Source organism: Ambystoma mexicanum, chromosome 9, assembly GCF_040938575.1.
Source record: "Ambystoma mexicanum isolate Mex_15411 chromosome 9, UKY_AmexF1_1, whole genome shotgun sequence".
Classification (NCBI taxonomy): Eukaryota; Metazoa; Chordata; class Amphibia; order Caudata; family Ambystomatidae; genus Ambystoma; species Ambystoma mexicanum.
The window spans coordinates 1,283,617,905-1,283,638,459 of record NC_090931.1 but is presented as its reverse complement, the minus strand read 5'-3'; the positions used below and the strand labels follow the sequence as shown (position 1 = coordinate 1,283,638,459).

The 20,555-nt window shown below is 44.6% G+C and overlaps 1 protein-coding gene across 3 annotated transcripts in view; it reads left to right on the top strand.

Annotated features, from left to right (window-relative positions):
• LOC138489062 (protein mono-ADP-ribosyltransferase PARP9-like) overlaps positions 1-20,555 on the top strand; it is a 994,505-nt gene that overhangs the window by 581,994 nt on the left and 391,956 nt on the right. For all 3 annotated transcript variants that reach the window (XM_069616626.1, XM_069616625.1, XM_069616624.1), the window contains one exon: positions 802-1,179. In XM_069616626.1, the coding sequence (XP_069472727.1) occupies positions 802-1,179 (378 nt within the window). The remainder of the gene's footprint in view (positions 1-801; positions 1,180-20,555) is intronic.

Sequence of the window (20,555 nt, the reverse complement as noted above, 5' to 3'; positions counted from 1 at the left end):
GCAAAGCGGCAACCTGGAGTTCTGTACACACCTTTACAAAACACTATTGTCTAGATGCCCATTCTAGATCTGATTCTTGGGTTGGATAAGCAGTAATATAACATCTTTTGTCTACTGCTCCTTCTCACAACCCACCTCCAACTCCGGGTATTGCTTGCTAGTATGTGCACAGCATGTGATTCTAAGCAGATTAACAAACATCAGAAGACATGCATTACTTACCGTAAAAGCATTTCTGATGGTTGTATCGGCTTAGATTCACATGAGCCTGCCCTTCCTCCCTTCTCGGATGGAAGAAACATAGAAATCTTATTACTTTCTCTCTTTTCTGTACTCACTCACGTTAGTCATAAGGCTCCCTCATGGCAGAAAATATACAAACAGAGGGACCTCGACGCGTGAGGGATTTTGGGTTCACTACACGTCACTATAGGGATAGTATTACAGACACGCCTATTTCGACGTCCCCTTTTCGACTTTCGAAAAAACAAGATGCAATACTCCGCAGTGACCACTGGATGTCGGACTATGCACAGCATGTGAATCTAAGCAGATACAACCATCAGAAATGCTTTTACGGTAAGTAATGTATGTCATATTTACTTGTAGCTGTGTTATTAGATTATTTTCTTTATTTCAAAACTGTTGGTAAAATGGGCCTAATGAGAGGGTTTCACAGGCTGTCAACATTTTTCATTTTACTTTATATTTAAGAGTTGAAACTCTGATCAGGCAGAAGAACCTTGAGATGGTTTATTTTTTTCAACTTTTTATCCTTTACAAAATATTTTATTTTTTCAGATTTCCAGACAAACAACTTTACTAGTGAGAGAATGGAGCATGAACCTGAGAAACCAACAATTGAAATTGTTGGAAAAAATGATATTCTCGTACAAGAGGCAGCTTTGTGGATACAACGCATACTGCAGCCACACATGGACAATCTGTTGATTGAAAACAATCATATCTTTTATTGTGGTGTACATGAGCATAAACTCATTTCGAACCTTGATACCAATGTGTCCATCACGGAAAACCTGAAGAACGGAAGTGCTCATATCATTATTAACGGTCTAGGCCATGATGTCATCAAGGCAGGGCTGAAGATCGAGAGACTACTTTGTGATGTACAGAAGGAATATGAACTAGAACAAGAGGAAGAGCTTTCGGCAATTACAGGTATGGTGGGTTTATTTTAAGAAAATTAAGATGTGGAACTGCTAATAGTGTTATAGGAAATTATTACATCCTTGAATAGTTGAGGAAAAGTGCACAGGAGCATTCATGAGCTGCATCTAAAAATCATCCTCTTTTCCACAGATATGTGTCACTATTGTCTGCTTCTTAACAGTTGTTTTTTTAAGGTATTTTTATTTAATGTGTTATAGTTTGGTACAAACTTTTTTTTTTACACAAAAAGAACAATTCAAGCATATTCCACTGAGGATGATTTATCATCATAATCTCTGTTGTCAAAAGTTCTCTCCATATCCAGTGACAAATATATATATTTTTGCATTTGTTTTGACTTCCACTTTGTCTGTCAATTGGAGATACCAGGTATGTCTAGGTGTCTTCTACTTTATCTAGAAAATGTATTCCATCACATACTCAGGATGTTTTATCACCTAGAAGGAATAGCCTCCAGCATTCATCAACAGTCAATCAATTTGTGTTGTTACAGTATTTTCCCAAACAGTGTCCTCTGTACCGTCAACTCTGGGCATACCATGAAGAGATGCTTCAGTGATTCTATGTTTCCAGAGAGATGACAAAATTGACATGTTATCTCTACAGCTTTTCAGTTTTATTCTGCACATGATCTCTTTTTGTATGGTATAGGTTGAATCTTGACCGCAAAAATGGATTCCGATGGTGTTGACTTGGACATTTTTGCAGATATTTAGGTAGTGTTTTTAATCTTCGCGAGTTGTTTGGAAAGGGGTATAAAGATTTCTGATGTTTGTTAATCTGCTTAGAATCACATGCTGTGCATATAGTCCGACATCCAGTGGTCACCGCAGAGTATTGCATCTTGTTTTTCGAAAGTCGAAAGGGGATGTCGAAATAGGCGTGTCTGGAACACTATCCCTATAGTGACGTGTAGTTTACCCAAAATCCCTCACGCGTCGAGGTCCCTCTGATTGTTTGTTTCCGCCCAGAATACTGGTTGCCTTAAGCAGAGCTCGTATGAGACATTTCCATTGGTTGACCCTTGGTCGATTTTGTTTAATTATTGTTAACTAACATCACCTCCAGCCCTCTTTCGCCGCCCCTTCCACATCTCCGCCGAGACCAGATCTTCGACAGACGGTGGTTTTCGACGGACGGTGAGCCTATCATCGCTGCCGACCACGTGGCCCGGCCTCGCTGGCCTACACGGTAGGGAGAGTGGGTTCGGGGTGGACTTTAAGTCTCATACTAGAATGCCTTTCCCTTTCTCTCCCCTTTCCTTCCGGGTCGTTATCACTTGTTACGTCCTCAGCTATGGAGTGGACTCCTTTTAGATTTTGCCGAATCTGAAAAGGCAAATTCCCGTGGAAGTACAAGCACAGGCGGGGTAACCGCTGCTTCCCCCTCGAGCATGACGAAGCTGGTTGTGCAGCCTGCAAGCTCCTTTTCCCGAAAACTCTGAAGAAAGAACGCAGGGTTAAAAGGTGAGCAGCCTACGGGATGTCGAAGGCTGATCCCTCGCCCGCTGCCGCTGAATGTGATGAGGGTGATAGTGATGACTCGACCTCCGTAGCGGAGGTTGTTGGCCCCCCAACGGAGCGCTCTTAGCCCATGGCATCTGTCCCCGGCCCGACAGGCACGGCTCTGGCCCTGCTTTGGGCGACGCTGACAGACAATTATACGTTACAAAACAACCAACCCCCGGCCATTCTTCGAATAAGTCGAAGAAGGCCTCTGCGCCAATGGGGATGCCGACACAGCCGGCCGTCCCCGCTGACCGTAAGGGTCAGCAGCCCTCCCCGCAGTCACATTCGTGCCTAGCGACCGGACCGTAGAATACAAAGGGCGCTACCCCTAAAGTATCATCCGTCGAGACGCATCATAGAAGGCGTCCGTCGACTGCAAGTTTCCGGCTCTGCCGAAAACAACTCCTCACGATCAACTCCCGGGTGGGAGGATGGTCGCCGAGAGCATCGTGAGGATCGTCTCCGAAGACGCTCAGAAACGGCTGGTTAGGAAATCACTGAAGCCTGCGGAGGAGGTCATGGAGACGCCGAGACCTAGCGAAGGTGCGACGGGAGCACTGGAACCCTCCCCTAGGTCGAAAGAGAGACCCAGAGGCACTACTCCACCGTCTGGCCCACTGGAAGGCTTCTCGGAGGGCGACGGGGAGATTTCCTCCACTTTGTATGAGAGATCTCGACGCCTGTAGGTGGAGGAGCAAGCCTTTCCGCCCCTAGACAGTTCTGGGTCTTCCCACTGAACCAGGGAGAGATTTGAGACCTGTATGAACAGGTTGGATAGGTTTGTGTCCATTTCTGAGCACACCACACCTAAAAGGCCAAGGGATGTAATCCCTCAGGACCCTCTAGCCAAGGTTCCAAGACTTTTTGACCCCCAGGAAGAGGAACTGTACACATGACCTCACTGAAGAGGACCCTCATGTCGACACTCAGGACGATGATGAATTCATGGATACTGAGCACCTACAAGATCCTGTAGGGGGCTTTGAGGAAGACCCCGACATGTGTGATCCACAGCCATGGCAGTCCCCTGGGGTGTCAACTGACCCTGATGCTTTAGATCTGGCCTCTCCACAGACTACTCCTGTCAGAGAGCCTTAGCCTGTGGACGATCAGCCCACGTTTAATGCCATGCTACGCAAGGCGGCTGTACATTTTCAGATCGATACGGGGGAGACTGCCCCCGAGGTTGATTTTGCAGAGAAATTCATCAAATAAAAGCCACCGGCTAGCCAGGCCATTCCTCTCCTCGCCTCCATCAAGAGGCGCCTCATTCCCTCTTTGTCAACACCAGCCTTAGTCAGGGGTGTTAACCCACGGATTGAGAAGCTTTTTACCCCTTCCCCCTCGGATCCTCTATATATTAGGGGTCATTCCATCCCAGATTCTCTGGTGGTGACCACCACGAGGAAAAGGCCGGGGTTCCTCTGTCCACCAGTGAAGCACCCCCTGATAAGGAGGGGAAAAAGCTCTATGCTCCCGGGAAGAGGATTACGGCCTTGCCGGCATTCGCTACGCATATTGCCAACAATACCACCCTGTTGGCTAGTTACGCTGCTGCGCAATGGGGCCTGTTGCGCAAAGGCCTACAGGAGGTCCCTGAGTCTCTTTGCACCCGTCTCTTGGCCACTGTTACCGAAGGCACTCAAGTGAACCAGAGCATCATTAAAAATACTTAAGATGCTGCTGAAACTGCTGGCCGTTCCTTAGTCCAGGGCGTACTCCTTAAAAGGCATGCATGGCTTAGGAACTTGGGGTTCAAGCCAGAGACCCAGGCGTCCCTCATTAACAAACCCATGGAAGCCTCCAACTTGTTTGGAAAGGCGGTTGATGACGCCCTGGAAACAGCAAAAAAGGAGCATGAAACCTTGAAGACCCTGGACCAGATCACCAGACCCTCCAATAGGCGTGGATATGGCAATAGGCACCTTTTTCGTGGCCAACACCAACCTCAGCAACAGTATACCTCAGCCAGCAACTGGTCCTCCCCTCAAGGAACCAGTGGTTACAACACGCCATATGCTCAGATAGGCCAACGTCGTGGCAAAGGAAGGTGTACTTCCTTGTACCTAAAAAGGATCTAAACATGTGCCCTATATTAGATCAGCGCCCAGCGAACAAATTTGTAAAACCTCAAAGATTTCGTATGGTGACTTTGCAGGAGGTACCCCTGCTCACACAGGAGGATTACATGTCAACACTGGACATGAAAGATGCATACTTTCATATTTCAATGTTGCCAGCGCACAGGAAATACCTCAGCTTCATGATAGAAGGAAAACACTATCAGTTCAAAGTGCTACCCTTCGGCATAGCCTCAGCGGCAAGGGTATTCACGAAGGTACTGGCAGCGGCACATCTGCGCAAGTTGTCCATTCCGGTTTATCCTTACCTCAACGACTGGCTCATAACAGGGGATTCTTACGAAACATGCCTCTCAAATACCCAAAAGACTATAGACCTCCTGTTCCACCTGGGCTTCTCCATCAACGAGAAGAAGTCCAGTCTAGACCCAAGCCAAATCAAACAATTCCTAGGGGCTCTAATTCGAACAAGGGACGGCCTCGTCTTCCCCTCCAACGAGAGGGTCCAAAACATGCTGTTTCAGATCCCTCAATATGTAGCCGGTCGAGAGGTGACGCTACGCAAAGCCATGCGGTTGCTAGGAATGATGGCGTCATGTATTTTTCTTGGTTCCTCATGCGCACCTGCGCATGCGCCCTATGCAAGAGTGGCTCAGCAGCCAGTGGTGTCAGGCCAGCGGATAATGGGACAATCTGGTAGTTGTCTCGCAAGCCCTGGTTCTCTGGCTGCGGTGGTGGTCGAGGGAGAACCTCGTGAAGGGGAACTCCTTCACCACCCCCGCAGTGGAAGCCACTCTAACCACAGACTCATCCCTCACAGGATGGGGGGGCTCACCTGTCCCATCAGACTGCGCACGGAGTTTGGACTTCAAGTGTGGCATCCAACCATATAAACCTACTGAAATTGTTGGCAGTCTTCAAAGCACTAAAAGCCTTCCAGACACATCTGCAAGGAAAGACAGTGCTGATCCTCACGGACAGCACCACGGCCATGTACAACCTGAACAAACAGGGGGGCGCTCACTCTCCAGGACTGTCCAAGCTATCCCAGAACATCTGGAAGTGGGCTCTCAAACTCAACATGTTCCTGCTAGCACAACATCTACCAGGGGAACTCAATCTTCTGGCAGACGGACTCAGCAGAGACTTCCCTCTACCCGCAGAGTACGAATGGCGCTTACACGGAGACATCGTCTCCAGCGTTTTCACAGAATGGTGCTTCCCAGAGATCAAATTGTTCGCAACTCTGGAGAACGCACAATGCCAAGATTACGCCTCCAGGTACCCCCAGAACCGCTCCAAGGGAAACGGACTCTGGATAACATGGTCAGGGAAATTTGTCTATGCTTTTCCCCCGACTCCACTTCTCAACAAGATAGTGCACAAGGAACCTGAAGCTACAATGATACTGGTGGCCCCCATGTGGGCCCGCCAACCCAGGTTTGCTCATCTGATGGAGATGTCACTATCTCCTCCGGTGAAACTACCATGCTCGTACAAGATGTTGTCGCAGGACAGGGGCCTGACGCTGCACCCATGTCCGCAGACCCTGAACTTGGCAGCCTGGCTCCTGAGGTCATAGAATTTGGACATTTACAGCTCCCTCAGAGATGCATGGACATTCTCAGGGAGGCAAGGAAACCGAACACTCGTTAGTGCTACTCCAGTAAGTCGAAACGGTTTTTCATCTGGTGTAACTCAAAGAGCATCAACCCTGTTGAATGCTCTCCCACTCATATTGTCTTATACCTGACTGACTTACTGGACTCGGGTCTAGTCTTTAATTCCATTAAAGTTCACCTAGCCGCACTCTCCGCCTATACTACGTCACAACATAAGGTGTCATGGTGGAAAGTTCCAGTTATTAAAGCCTTCATGGAGGGAGTGAAAAGAATTCACCCTCCTATATCTAAACCAGCTACCGGATGGGACCTGAACGTCGTGTTAACCAGGCTAATGGGCCCCATCTTTGAGCCCATGCATAGAGCGAGTGTCACAATCTCATCCCCACCGAGGGCTCACAGGGCCCTAAGGACCTTATTCGGTTCCCCTCAGATTACTTGGAGCCAGTCCTGGCGCCGTTGGCATAGGAGACACATGCTGGGACAGGGTTTCAATGGGCAATGGACAAGCATGGCTGCCCTCATGTGGAATACTTGGAAACTGCATTCAGCGGTCTAGCATCCAGGGCGGGGCCCGCCCCAAAAGCACCTGGGATACCACCTTGCTATTTAAACCATGCCTGACTAGAGGCACGTGCTTCGCGTTATTCTGCTTTTGCAGCGTGACGTTCACCTGGTCCTGCTCTGCATCCTTACCTGCTCAGCATAATCTTTTGGCAACAAAGTTGTCCAAGGCAAGAACCATCGCCATCCTTACCTGCTCTGCAGCATCTTCCGGCGCCCAAAGTCGTCCAACGCTCGTTGTCCTCTTACAGCATCACCACCACTGGAAGGTAAAGTGGGATCGAGACATCTTGGGAACCACTTACCAGTTTGTCAGGAAGACTATCACCTTCAAGACATCTTTCGTCCCCTTGGATTCCTGAGAACCATTCTTCTTCAGTTCATCTCGACCTACAAGACAAACAATAGCACAGGTTAGCCATTTGCAAGGATGCTCTCAGCGCTGCTTGGCGTTCAATCTTACCTTCTCGAACTCGGCTTCGGCTTCTACTGCAGCTTCCAACACCTGCAAAAAGAAGCGAGAAGGTTACTTAGTGCAAATCCAAATAAAGACATTGCTGTCACCAATAAAGACTTACCTGAAAAGGAGTTGCAGCCGGTCTGGACTCCAGCCCTCGCCAGTGAAGAAACTCGGTGGAACAGTGCCATTAATCGACGCGCCCCTGCCCAGCGTGGCAGGACGGAGAGTGCATCCTTATAGAAAGCAAGGTGAGAGTCGTCCCCTGGGGAACTGCAAAGGGAACCCGGGAGGTGGGTTGCAAGGGAAGGAACAGCAGTTAAACTTCACCTCCTGTCTTCTAGAGCCAATCCTCGACTACCCGAATTCCTGGACAGGTGAGGGGTTCCGAAGAGCATCCCGGCTATCGTGAGGTGTCCCTGTGGAAACAAGGTGAGCGTTACAGCGAGCCTTAAGGATCTCACTGTTAAGACTGCTTTCTTAATAGCTATCACCTCCATCAGGAGAGTGAGTGAACTACAAGCGCTCTCTATCTTAGACCCCTTTGTAACAGTTCACAAAGATAAGGTGGTTCTACACACACACCCTAGGTTTGCACCTAAATTCATTTAAAAGTTTCATGTCAACCAGTCTATAGAACTACCAACGTTCTTTCAAAACCCTTCAAACTTGGGAGTGAAGAGCCTGCACACACTTGATGTGCACAGGGAGGTCATGTTTTATATGGAAAGAACTTGTCCACTAAGAAAGACTAATTAGTTCTTTGTCTCAGTGGCGGCAGGAAGAGAAGGAGATGCAGTTTCCAAATCCACTATCTCTAGATGGAGTGTCCAGTGCATCACTCTCTGTTACACTCTTGCTAAGAGAGAACTGCCCTTCAAACCTAGAGCACACTCTACTCGAGGCATTGGGGCATCCATAGCATTCATTGCAAATGTTCCCCTTAAGTCCATTTGCAAAGCGGCATCCTGGAGTTCTGTACACACCTTTACAAAACACTATTGTCTAGATGCTCATTCTAGATCTGATTCCCAGGTGGGACAAGCAGTAATAAGACACCTTTGCTCTACTGGTCCTTCTCACAACCCACCTCCAACTCCGGGTACTGCTCGCTAGTCTATGCAAAGCATGTGATTCTAAGCAGATTAACAAACATCAGAAGACATGCATTACTTACCGTAAAAGCATTTCTGATGGTTGTATCTGCTTAGATTCACATGCGTCCACCCTTCCTCCCCGCTTGGATGGAAAGAACATAGACGTCTTATTACTTGTCTCTTTTCTGTACTCACTCACGTTGGTCATAAGGCTCCCTCATGGCAGAAAAAATACAATCAGAGGGACCTTGACGCGTGAGGGATTTTGGCTACACTACACCTCACTATAGGGATAGTGTTACAGACACGCCTATGTCGACGTCCCCTTTCGACTTTCGAAAAACAAGATGCAATACTCTGACCACTGGATGTCGGACTATATGCACAGCATGCGAGTCTAAGCAGATACAACCATCAGAAATGCTTTTACAGTAAGTAATGCATGTTTTATAAGTTGCTCTTTGGTTCTGAGTTTCAATCCAATGTTTCTTGTACCTTTTTTCACCAAATTAAGATTCGTCTTCAGAGTTTCAGGATCTACCTCAAGATTTTCAAGTTGTTTTGTGCATGCATTGTGCCATGCATCCATAGGCCACATGTGTGTACCTTTTGTTGGCTTGAATAGGACGTGATACGGTACCGCTGATTCCTTCATTATTGTTTTCCTATGAAATGATAGACTTTTCCACAATGTTACTGAATACATAGATTGTAAGCCTAGCTCATTTCTGATAGCGCTCATTGGAGTAGATTTGGGTAGATCTAATATAGATATCCAAAAAGCACCTTCAAGGGCGTTTCATGTTAACCAAATTAGACTTAACTCTACTTCTCACCCATATGTCACTGCAGGAATCACTTTTTGTTTATAAAACATTAGGAGTTGCAGCATTGTACATTTTCCGTATTGTCAGTGAAGTATGGCACCCTATAAGGCAAGCATTTTGATTTAAGATTTTAGCAGGTTTACCCAGATAGCCTCCCCCAATGTTTTATTGAATTGGATGCCTAGATATTGAATAGACTCCATTTGTTCCAGCACTTAATTTCCTATTTTCCAAACAAAAGTTCTTTTTTTCTTGGACCCCTGTTGAAAGGTTATGATTTCGGATTTTTTACTGTTGATCGTGAGCTCCTTCTTGGTCATGTATACTTTTAGATAGTTTAGTTTACGTTGGAGGTCTATCTGAGTGAGATTGATCAACACTAGGTCATCCGCAATTAGAATCCACGCAATTTGCTGGTTATTAATTTTCGGTGTAAAAATCAGCCATTTCATGAAGACTTAGCGGCATATCTGCTAAATAGAGATTAAATAGTGCTGATGCAAGCAGACATCCTTGCGTGACTCCTTTACTTGTTTTTTTTATAATTTCAATCAGTGCTTCAGGACAGTTCCAAGCTCGCAGATTATCGAAGGCCTGTTGAAGATCAATGAAGGCCAGATGTAAATTAGTTTTATTTCTGATTCTTTGTAGTTTTAGTATGTTTAGAATAAAAAGGTTGAGATCAGTGCCTGTTCCCTTCGTAAAACTGTTTTTTCTTATGACCATAATATTGTTTGAATTTGCCCAGTCTACAAGAGGTTTTTGAATATGTGCAGCAAGTAATTTTCTGGTGACATCTAGTAGGGCTATGGGTCTATAATTACAAAGCTACATTCTGTACCCTTGTTTGAAAATCGGGACTATGATACTAGTCACCCAAGATTGAGGTATTTTACCCATTGTTAATGTCGACTTAAAAATATTGTATATGATTTTGGGCCACTCATTCAGTGCTTTTTGTAAGCCTGTCGGGTCCTGGTGCATTTGAATCTTTCAAATTTCTAATGGTGTTTCTTATTTCTGAATTGGTCTATTTTTATGTTGCAGAGCTGCTGGTTGTTTCATATGCCCGTGCTTGCCTCTTTATTCCCATCTGTGAATAGTCTGGTGTAATGATCTATCCATTGATCTTCAGGAACACTGTTTCTCATGACCGACTTTTGGTTTAATGTTGTTTTGTTTATCAGCGCCCAGGTGTTTCTGCTATTGGAATTACATATTGCCCTGAGCATCTCCTCTCCTTGTTCACAGTGTATACGAAATGCAGAGAACCAGTTGCAATATTGTTGTTTTATGTGCTTTGGTATCACTTCTAATCTATCGATGGTATGTTGGAAATTGCACAAGCTATATATGTAGTCAATAGTGGAAGTGCTGTTTGCTCCTTTCCATGTCGGTTTGTGGGGAATATCACCAGTCGATTGACCGTTTAGCATGTAGCAATTTCGAAGAAGTGTTTCTTGATGCCATCGGAAATTTCTGTGTTCATAATTCATCACTGTGTTGTGGTCAAAGTCGATCAGTATACCCTTTTGGTCTAGGCATATTATGTTTAAGTCACCACATATTAAAAGATGGCAGTTTACTAGAGACACACTGCATTTGTCAATCACTTCGATTATTCTCTGGATAAAGACACATGTCGACATTAGATTTGAATTCCAGTATAAATGGAAAATCACTTTGTAAGTGGGGAAATCTCTCTCTGTCAGTAAGTGTTGAAGGGTCGTTACTTGAATAAACGGGATGATGTTTTCACTTTTTATGATCACACAGCCAAGATTGTTTTTGATCATTGCCAACAGTCCAGCAAATGGTCTTCCATGTTTACCTTTTAATGCTGGATTTAATAATGTAGTATACCCATCTCTCGATGGTGTTTATCGCTACAATGTTTCTTGTAGACAAATTATATCATATTGGTCTAGTTTGTTTATGTGCTTTCCAAAGAGGTGTTTGAACCCTCTAGTATTCCATGAAAGCAGAAAGCCTAATTAAGATGTCCCCTTTTCTTGTGGCTAATCAGAGGCCTGTTTTGCTAAGGCTTTTGAGAGCCAAGTCCAATCTTTGGGGTCATCGTCTAGGCTTTTCCATTTGACTTGTAAAGGCTGTTTATTTCTCACTGCTCTGTTTTCAAACGTGGCCGTTAGTCGTTTTTCACTCACTTCAGGGTTAGGGATGCTTTTTAGTTGTCGTTCTTCCTCTTCTTCTGGAATTGTTAGAGTCATTTTTTAGTTATGGTTGTTAATGTGATCATTGTCCCGAGTGCATTCCCTTACTTCAAATCCGAAGGATAGGTTTGGTGTCTTGGTAGTTAGCAGTATATCTTTTACCAATTTTTACTTCATATGGAGAATTACATCAATTAAATCTACAACACAAGCAGGAGCTCTTCAGCCTCATCGTGTGCTGCTGGCGCAGCACTCCCTTCGGTCGCCGAGATGCCAAGGTAAGCTCTAGGCATATTACCAGCTGCCTTTGAGCCCCTCTGCGCATCGCGATCTGTATCCACCTAGATTTGATTTTTATTTGAAGCACCTGTCTGCGCTATTCCGAGATCATCCCAAATGCACATGCTGCTGTTATCCTTTATCATACTGGCCATGAGCCACTATTACTCTGGAAAATCAACCGAACTGCATTATCTTAAGATGGCCGCCGCGGTAAGAATACCCTGCGCCTGACTTTGTCCCATCATCTGCCTGACTCTGTATTGGCTGTAGAAGCCGCTGGATTGGCTGGGACACCTATCTACCCCTCCTCGAATCACTGGCAGGCGAGAGCTGGGCAACGAGGTAAGGCCTAGAGAGAAGGCCAACCTCTGACTGAGCTGACCGAGCGTGCCGGCGTGTAAAGTTACCAGTTGTTTCATCCCTTCGACCTGTGAGCTGAAAGTAATTCTCCATGGTCTCTGGCCAAAGGTAACATTCGCCCTGCCCATTCAGTTGAAATTAGCATTGACCAGAAGTTAGTTAAATATGTATTCACTTTAGCATTTCCTACTGCCCGTTTCGTGAAACACTAGCGACTATAAACCTTTTGCTTGTCATATGCCGCCCCCGTACTCACGCATACTTGCCTAGGTCTCCCGCTACTCCCTCTGTTGACCCGCTTGTGCCCTCTTAATCTGCAAACTGACCTCAGTAGTATTATAAGACATACTCTAATCCACTTGTTGTTAATGATCTGCTTGCGTCAGGAGAACTATTGTTGCATAATATACCATGTCTCACAATCTATTTATGATGTATCTGTTTACCGCATTTGTGTCATAGCATATCACTATTACTGCATAGCATATTTCATTTTGCGTGAGCCTTTGTCTATATACAAATTTGGTATCTGATAGACCTGATTAGTCTTGTAAGTCACTACTGATTGTACTTTGCCTTACTGCTCTAGACCACTTATGTGCATGCAACGTGATCAGGTGCCCTACTGCATTTCCTTTGGATTTAGGGTGATATATGTTCAACCCCTCATTAGTCCACCTAAGCCTGCAAACCCATATGCACCTATAGTCACCTTAGCCTCCTGCCCTCATATTACCACCTACTAACTGTCTACTCAAACTACCACTACGCACCAGTCTTTACGTGCACACTATGCATCTGCCACCACTCTACACTGTTCTATTAAGAACTATCCTCTACATAATTACCTCACAAGACCTCAACATGCCCCATCCTACACTCCAACCAGCGTATGTGCTTGAATTTCCCAAGCAGGCTGACATGACTACCAAACCCTGCAGCCCCCAACAGAGAAGCCTCAAACTCTGTGCTAGACTTCCAAGAATTTATGATCCCTTAACAAAAATATCACTTCCTCCTGCCTACTATACCACTAAACCTCCAAGGATCTCCCAGCCCATTGTTAATACCTCCTCCCACAAAGGTAACAACTCCCAACACCCACTTCAGCTCAACAGCCGACTCTTCAGAGATCCCATCACCCCTTTGAAATGCCATCATAAGGCCCAGCCAACATTGGTTCAACCTACTCAAATTGGCATAAAAGGCGCACTAATAAACACCCGTTCTATGGTGGCCCACGCCACAGAAATAGCTGACCTACTCCAAAAAAGAAAATATAGACCACCTTGCCATCACTGAATCATGGATTCACCCTGCAGCAGGCCCAGCGATCATGTTGGTTATCCTGGATAACTACACTCTCATAAGATTAGATCGCACTACTTCCAGAGGTGGAGTTCTCGCCATAATCGTTAAAAATAATCTAACTCTGAGACTCTCTACGCCTCATAAGATAGATTCCTGCGAATCCCTTATTGCCAAGCTTACCATCTCCAACACTCAGACTGTTACCATCCACCTTATATACCGACCGCCAGGCCCTCTGGGTTCCTTTGGGGAAGATCTAACGAACATCCTATTGGACAACCTTAAAAACTCCTCACAATGCCTCAATTTAGGAGACTTTAACCTCGATTTCAATGACCCTCTAGATTCCAATGCCACATAGATTAACAACTCCCTAGAGGAATTAGGATTCACCCAAAAGATCATAGCGGCCACCCATATTAAAGGCAGGACCCTTGATTGGATTGCCGAACACAATTGCACAACCACTGTTACCTCTATAATGCCTCAACCTTGGTCTGACCATGACCGGATTTCTTTCACGCTAGAGGCCTCATTTCCCATGCATGTCGATAGCATAGTTCCAGCTGTTCCTACCAGAAATTAAAGAAATATTACTTCCGAAAAACTCCTCCTTATACTACCCACGTTGAACTCTATCTCGGACCAGACTGACCCATCTACTATGGTAGACATGTACAATAAAGTGATGCTTTCATCTCTTGACTCTATAGCACCTTTGAAAATTAGAAAGAGTAAACCGTGACAACATGCAAACACTTGGTTCTCTCCCCATCTGAAAGCAATTAGACAAGAGAAACGTCAAAGTGAAAAAACTTGGAGATTAGACCCTTCAGAGTCCAACAAGAATAACTTGAATAAACTAGACGCTCTCTATAAAAAAGAAATCATTTTAGCCAAACAAACTTCCTACAACCTCCAAATCTCTCAAGCTAAATCTAACACTAAAGAGCTGTTCGCTATCCTCAAAGAGGTAGAATCACCCATTCAAGTTCCAGACTCATGTCTCAAGGACAAAAATTGGTGCACGAGCAAACAAAATGCCCTGGCTAATAAGATAACAACTCTTCCGACCAAGATTAATAATAAATAAGACACTCTCACTGCCTCCAAGTCTAGTATTACTGTTACACCAGTGCCTCAGACCACCCCGTTTCCACCTCCACCGTCTACTCCTTGCTTCTACTTTCACAAAGTATCTACCAAAGAAGTTGAAAAAGTTATCCTCACCCTCAAACCTTCCAATTGTCATGGTGACCCATGCCCAGCACAAATTATAAAAGATGCAGCCCGCGAACTCTCCCCTTTCATCACTAAACTTATAAACGCGTCCTTCACATCAGGCACCATACCCAACAACCTGAAACCCTCCTGGGTCCTCCCTCTCCTCAAAAAACAAACCCTTGACCCATCCATTCCTACTAATTACCGACCCATCACTACAGTGCCATTTCTACTCAAAATCTTAGATAAAATAGCGTATCTGCAAATTCAACACCACCTGGAACAAAACAGTCTGGCTTCACTGTAACCAAAGCTGTATTTTAACCCTGTGTAATAATGTAACATAAGCTTAACAATCCTCTTGATGCCTTCGTGCCCTGATACCCTCGGGTCCGGTGCGCATTAGAAATAATAAAACAAACAAAACAAACAAACCCAGTCTTTTCTAGTCTCTTTTGCATATTTGATGATTGCAATGTCATCAGATGAGACAGTTCTTAGTGCTGGAGTCAAAAGTAATAGTTGCATCACATTTGTCCTATTCATATTCAATTCGTTTTTCGTTGTGAAAATATTTTCATGGACCACATTACTCCATTCTTTTGTCGACTCATGCGCCCTTTACCACGATGATGGCTTTTCGTTGTCGGTTCGTGCCTTCTAGGATATGGTTTGACCAGATTAAGAGATCTCGCAGACATCACTCTCGCTACAGCACCTTTACATCTAGGTCTTAGTGTCATCAATGCCGTCAATTATCTTTGTTTCTGTGAGTCAAAAAGCGTGACCAAGACTCTTGCGTTAGGTCTCTCTTAGGACGTTCGACTATCTGCTTTTGCTTATTTCTAGCTTCCTGTTTTGAGCGGGATTCTGTTGGAACAAATGACAAGTCCTGAATCGAACATGTTAACATACTATCATCACTGCTTATTGTTTTCTTTTAATTTTCCTCAAGATATTGTGTTAGATCTTCTAGCGGATGATATTCTTCTGGGTTGCTGAAAACTTGGCTTGGTTCAAGACCGTTTTGGTATTGTGTGACTATTTGTGGTAGTAGACGCACTATCAATCACCAATGGTTCTCTATCCATTATTGTCTCAGTGCGAATTATGTCAGTTTGTATTAATTTGTGTTGTACTTCTCTTGTCATTTTAGACTTGTCTGTCAACCGTAAAATGGGTATGTGAAGATCGCTTAAAAAGGCTTGCGACCTGTTTGCTCTATTTCTAGTTTTTCCTTTCAAGTTTTGGGATTTGCCTTCCTGCTCAAGTCAACCTTCCTCCTTTCGTCGGATTTTGCTTTGTCTCTTTTTTTTGTTTTGGTTGGCTTGTAAATATGTCAAATGGTTTCACTTTTTCAAGACACGTCGTCTTGTTTGTGCTCAGATGGTTGTTTGGCTTAGCTACGCCGTCATGTTTATATTCTATTGCCTCTTTTGTGGGCACATTGTTTGGAGAGCTAGCCAATCGAGCTTTGGCCTTAGGCTTGATTTGAGTGGTATCTTTTTGAGATGTGTTGATCAAAGTAGCACTCTCTAACTCATTGACATCGTTAAGTTGGATCTCATGTGGTAGATCCGTTGTCACCATACTTGTGTCCATTTCCATTTCACTTGTTTGGTCAGAAATGGTATCCGGGGACAATTTGTTTGTTTTCCTTCTGGTGTTTTTCTTTGATTCCTGTAATTTTCTATATTTTCTTTTGTCAGACAAGGCTGTTTAAGTAGTGTGAATTACTTGGTAGTGCAGCATCTCGTTGGCTGGTGACTTTGCATATTTTCTCATCCATTTTATCGACTCATGTTTTTGTTTTCACTATGTCCGTCCTGTGCCACTTCACTTAGGCGAGCTTGCCATCTTTCTGAGGTTTCTGAATCGTCGTTGTGAAAGTTTCCAGATGTAGAAGTTTTGAATGAATCATAGCGAGTAGAGTATCATGATCTTTCAAGCTGCTATGATTGTCCCCATATAACTTTACAAAAGGAGCAAGCGATATTGTAAGGGCGGCCATCACATTGTTGTGAATATGCATCACTGCCTCATTTGAGAGTTGCGGTCTGGGTAGGCTTGATTCGTTAACCAGGACTGATTGCTTAGTGGTCAATAGGTCAACGAGCGCTGCACATTATGTGACTCAATATTGTTAGTGTCACTAATGTCACCCGTGGATGCATCATCATCTCTGCATTTTCCACCACTTGACCTATCTCTTTAATTACACCACTCAAGGCTTTGTTCAAAGTATTCCGAGCGGTTACATCTGACAAGAAATGCTGTTTTCCTTTGGATGTGATGCAGGTGTTGAAGCATAGTTTGTGCCAACCTTATTCACACACCATTCTTCAAAAGAGAAGTGCAGGGACTGTTTGCATATGCGATCTCTGCGTCTTCTTAGTTTAAGCCACAATACGCATTTCTTGCTCTGTCTCAGCATCTTGTATGCAATATAAACCAGTGCATTGCTCGTTAATAAGTTAGTTAGTAAGGTCTTTAATTGTTGCCTTTTCTGAAATTGCAACAAAATGATCACAGCCCAGTCGGTCCTTTTGATCGCTAATGTTAACCTCTACACCTAGCCTGGAGTAACTTGTAATTGTCTCCATGCGCCTCGTAGTCTCGAATGAGATTCGTTTTTTCGTGTGTCCAGTTTCGTGAGCACTGCTTTACAAGGATAAAGCAGACTTTAATTTTCATTTCAAGCACTCATCTCTCTCATGATTCTACTTTCAAGCCCAACAGCCTTTTCTGCTTTTTCAGGGAGCCTGTTATTGTTAGTTTGAGATGCTGTTTGCCAGGTCATCTTTTCATCTCGTTCCGAACGGCTCTGTTGCTGGTAATTGTTTAAGCATTCCGAAGGTGTTAGCTTGCAAGTGTTCTGCGTCAGTTACGTTCAAAGTCTCCACTTTGTTTACCGTGATGGACTTGTTTCTGTTTGCACTCAAGTTTGTGTTTATGTCTGTGTCACTCATGAACTGTGTGATCGGCTCCACTTACTCACCTTGTGGAAAAAGACTGATTTGTTCTGCCTCGGCGAGACAGCATACAGCCGTTGCTGTTGCTGTGCTCTTGGTCCTAATTGATCAATTTTCGAGTGCGGCTGTAATTGATCCCGTGAAGCAAGCCGCGATTAAGTGTTGCAAGATAAGGGGGGAAGACAAGACTTCCGCATAAGACTCGCATTTGGTTATTGCACTTCAGTGCTCATACACACAGGTTTACCAAAACAGAAAATGTGTGACTGGGGGTTAGTGTACTGTGATTCACATCATGTTTGTAGACACACTCGACCCGTCCTCTTTCTTTATCGTTTTATGAGCACAAAGCAAAGAAGAAACCTCATATTTAACTTTCTTGTCTACTCTTGTTTAGTGTCTACTACGTTTTTAGGAGCAGAAACTAAAGAAAACTCTCATGTTCAGTTTTCTTTTCCAAGTTGTTGACACGTGTTTCGGCTCTTATGTCGTGGTACACTGTGCCCATGGGTACACGACGTATGATTTATTGAAATATCTTCAGGACATATAACTACTTGTAGTTCAGCATAAGTCAGATGACATCCCCTCTCTACACACCACCTTTAATTAAGGCAGATAACGTAGGGAATCACAGTATACTAACCCCCAGTCACACATGTCCTGTTGTTTTGGTAAACGTGTGTATGAGCATTGAAGTGCAATAACCAAGTGTTTTTTTTAGTATTACTTAATATTTTTCCAGTATTTTTAATGAATGTTTGATGTTGGTTGGTTAAGCCAGTGTTTCAAGGCTTTTCAACGTACACTGTGAAATAAATAAAAATTGGTTTAAGAACAAACAAGTGACACAAGCCTAGCTTGGTCCGCATTTTCTCTTGAACTGGAGGCGCCAGCAACAGCTGGCAGTTTTGCATAAGATAAGTTTAGATAAGTATCAAGGCTCTGACTAAGGTCCCACAATTGTCAGGGGATAGGTAAGGCTTCATCAGGCGTAGAAGTCTCCGAAAATATTGGGAATTCTGTATTATGTTGGTAACTTGGAAGTCAGCACTAAGTGTTGAATCTATCGTCACACCAAGAGTCTTCACTTTGTTCACAACTTTGATTGATCCTATGTTGATCAATTTTGAAACCTGAGAACTGTACATCTAATTTGGCCCTCGATTTTACAGACCCAAATATCAACAATTCCGTCTTGGAACTATTAAGGCAGAAACCATTCCTAGCCATCCAAGACTTGATTGAGTCATAGGTGAATGAAATACGCTCAGCATCCTTTTTCGTAGTTCCCACTTGGCTCCAAAATGAGCTGGGTGTCATCTGTGTAATTTGTGAAATGGAGCCCTAAATAATCCAGGAGAGGACTCCGGCAGGTATGTGCCCAATTGGCAGAAGTCGTGCCTCATGTGACCGGCTGTTGAAAGAAACAGAGTTCACCTGACACCACGGAATTGGGAATCAGATCAGTGTCAGACAGTATGCGATGCGGAAGGGCGAATGCGGCAGCAGCGAGAAAGAGTCCTATGATCTATAGGTGAGATTTTAGATTGAGCAATAGCATGTCGCATTGACATAAAAAATGCAACCACGGTACTTAGAGCACGATGTGTGCATCTCCTCCTCTACTCTCCGTATGTTAGACGCTGTGTTGAGCAATGCCACAAAGTGGCCTCCACAAACGCGGGACATAGCACTTAACAGCAGCCGTAAGTTTGAGCACATCTATGTTCCTACCTACAGGTAATCTTCTATTTGAAAAACGCTTGACCCACCTTAATTGAACTTTTGAAAGCACCTCTCACTTTTTTTATTTTTAGTATTGCTAGTTATACATACTAAAAGAACAGCACTAATTGAGGCTGTTTCTGTATTTTGTCTAGGTGACCTAATGCAGGGCTACTGTGGAATTAGTAACCACTGACTTAAATCAAGAACAGTAAGAAGCAATCCTGATTCCAGAGAGTTTTTTATTGTAAAGCTAACCCATTGTCTTAGAAGACCAGACCACTGAAGAAATTCTGCCAGTTGTGTGATTACACAAGGAGGAATGAAACATGTTGGGTTAACACGGACTGCACTTTTAAGCAGTGGTTTCAAATACACATTGGGCCTCATTACAAGTCCGCCAGACTCTAACACCGTTTCCGCCGCCTGAGATCCCGGTGCTACTGGTTATTACAAGTCCTGCTTGCCCGGGATATCAGGCGGCGGAAAATGTTGGTCCCTGTTCCCATGGAGTCCCATAAAACTCCATGGGAAGGGGGAATCGGAAGCATTGGCACTGTTAGTAGTGGTGCAGGTGCTTCCATGACAACTGTGCCTACCACGGCCGTTGTGCCCGGCAAATCAGACCTGCCACGTGCATCGGCGCCGGCATGCACAGTTGTAGTCTACCAGTCTGGAAAGGGTGCTGGTACATTGCTTTGGATACTCAAAAATTATAACTAGTGTTGTGTGACACATATTCATCACACAAGTGTTCCAAGGCGCAAACAAGACAAAGGAGGGGGAAACAGAGGACAGGCAAGACAAACGATCCTACTAGGCCTTGTGACATTCGGCTCGTGCTAGTACATTAGCGAGAAGAGCAGGGGACAGGGTGTGGAGGGGTGCAACTAGGGCATCAGGGCTCTGAGTTAAGTGTGAATAATGCAAGGGGCTACAAAGGTGCAGTCCCAGCTTGGCAGTGCGAGGTGGCCAGGAGGCAGTGTAGGAGGACTTGGCAAGGAGGGCCTGGTGCCCTGTAAGACTCTGAGGGCACCAAGCAGCCAGTCCAGGCAGAGCAGAAGGGTAGGTTAGCAGCAGAGAGGGAACGAGAAAGAAGAGGAGAAAAGGAAGGTCTTGAGAAGCTTCTGGAACTTAAGGCGGTCCGGCTCAAGTCAGAG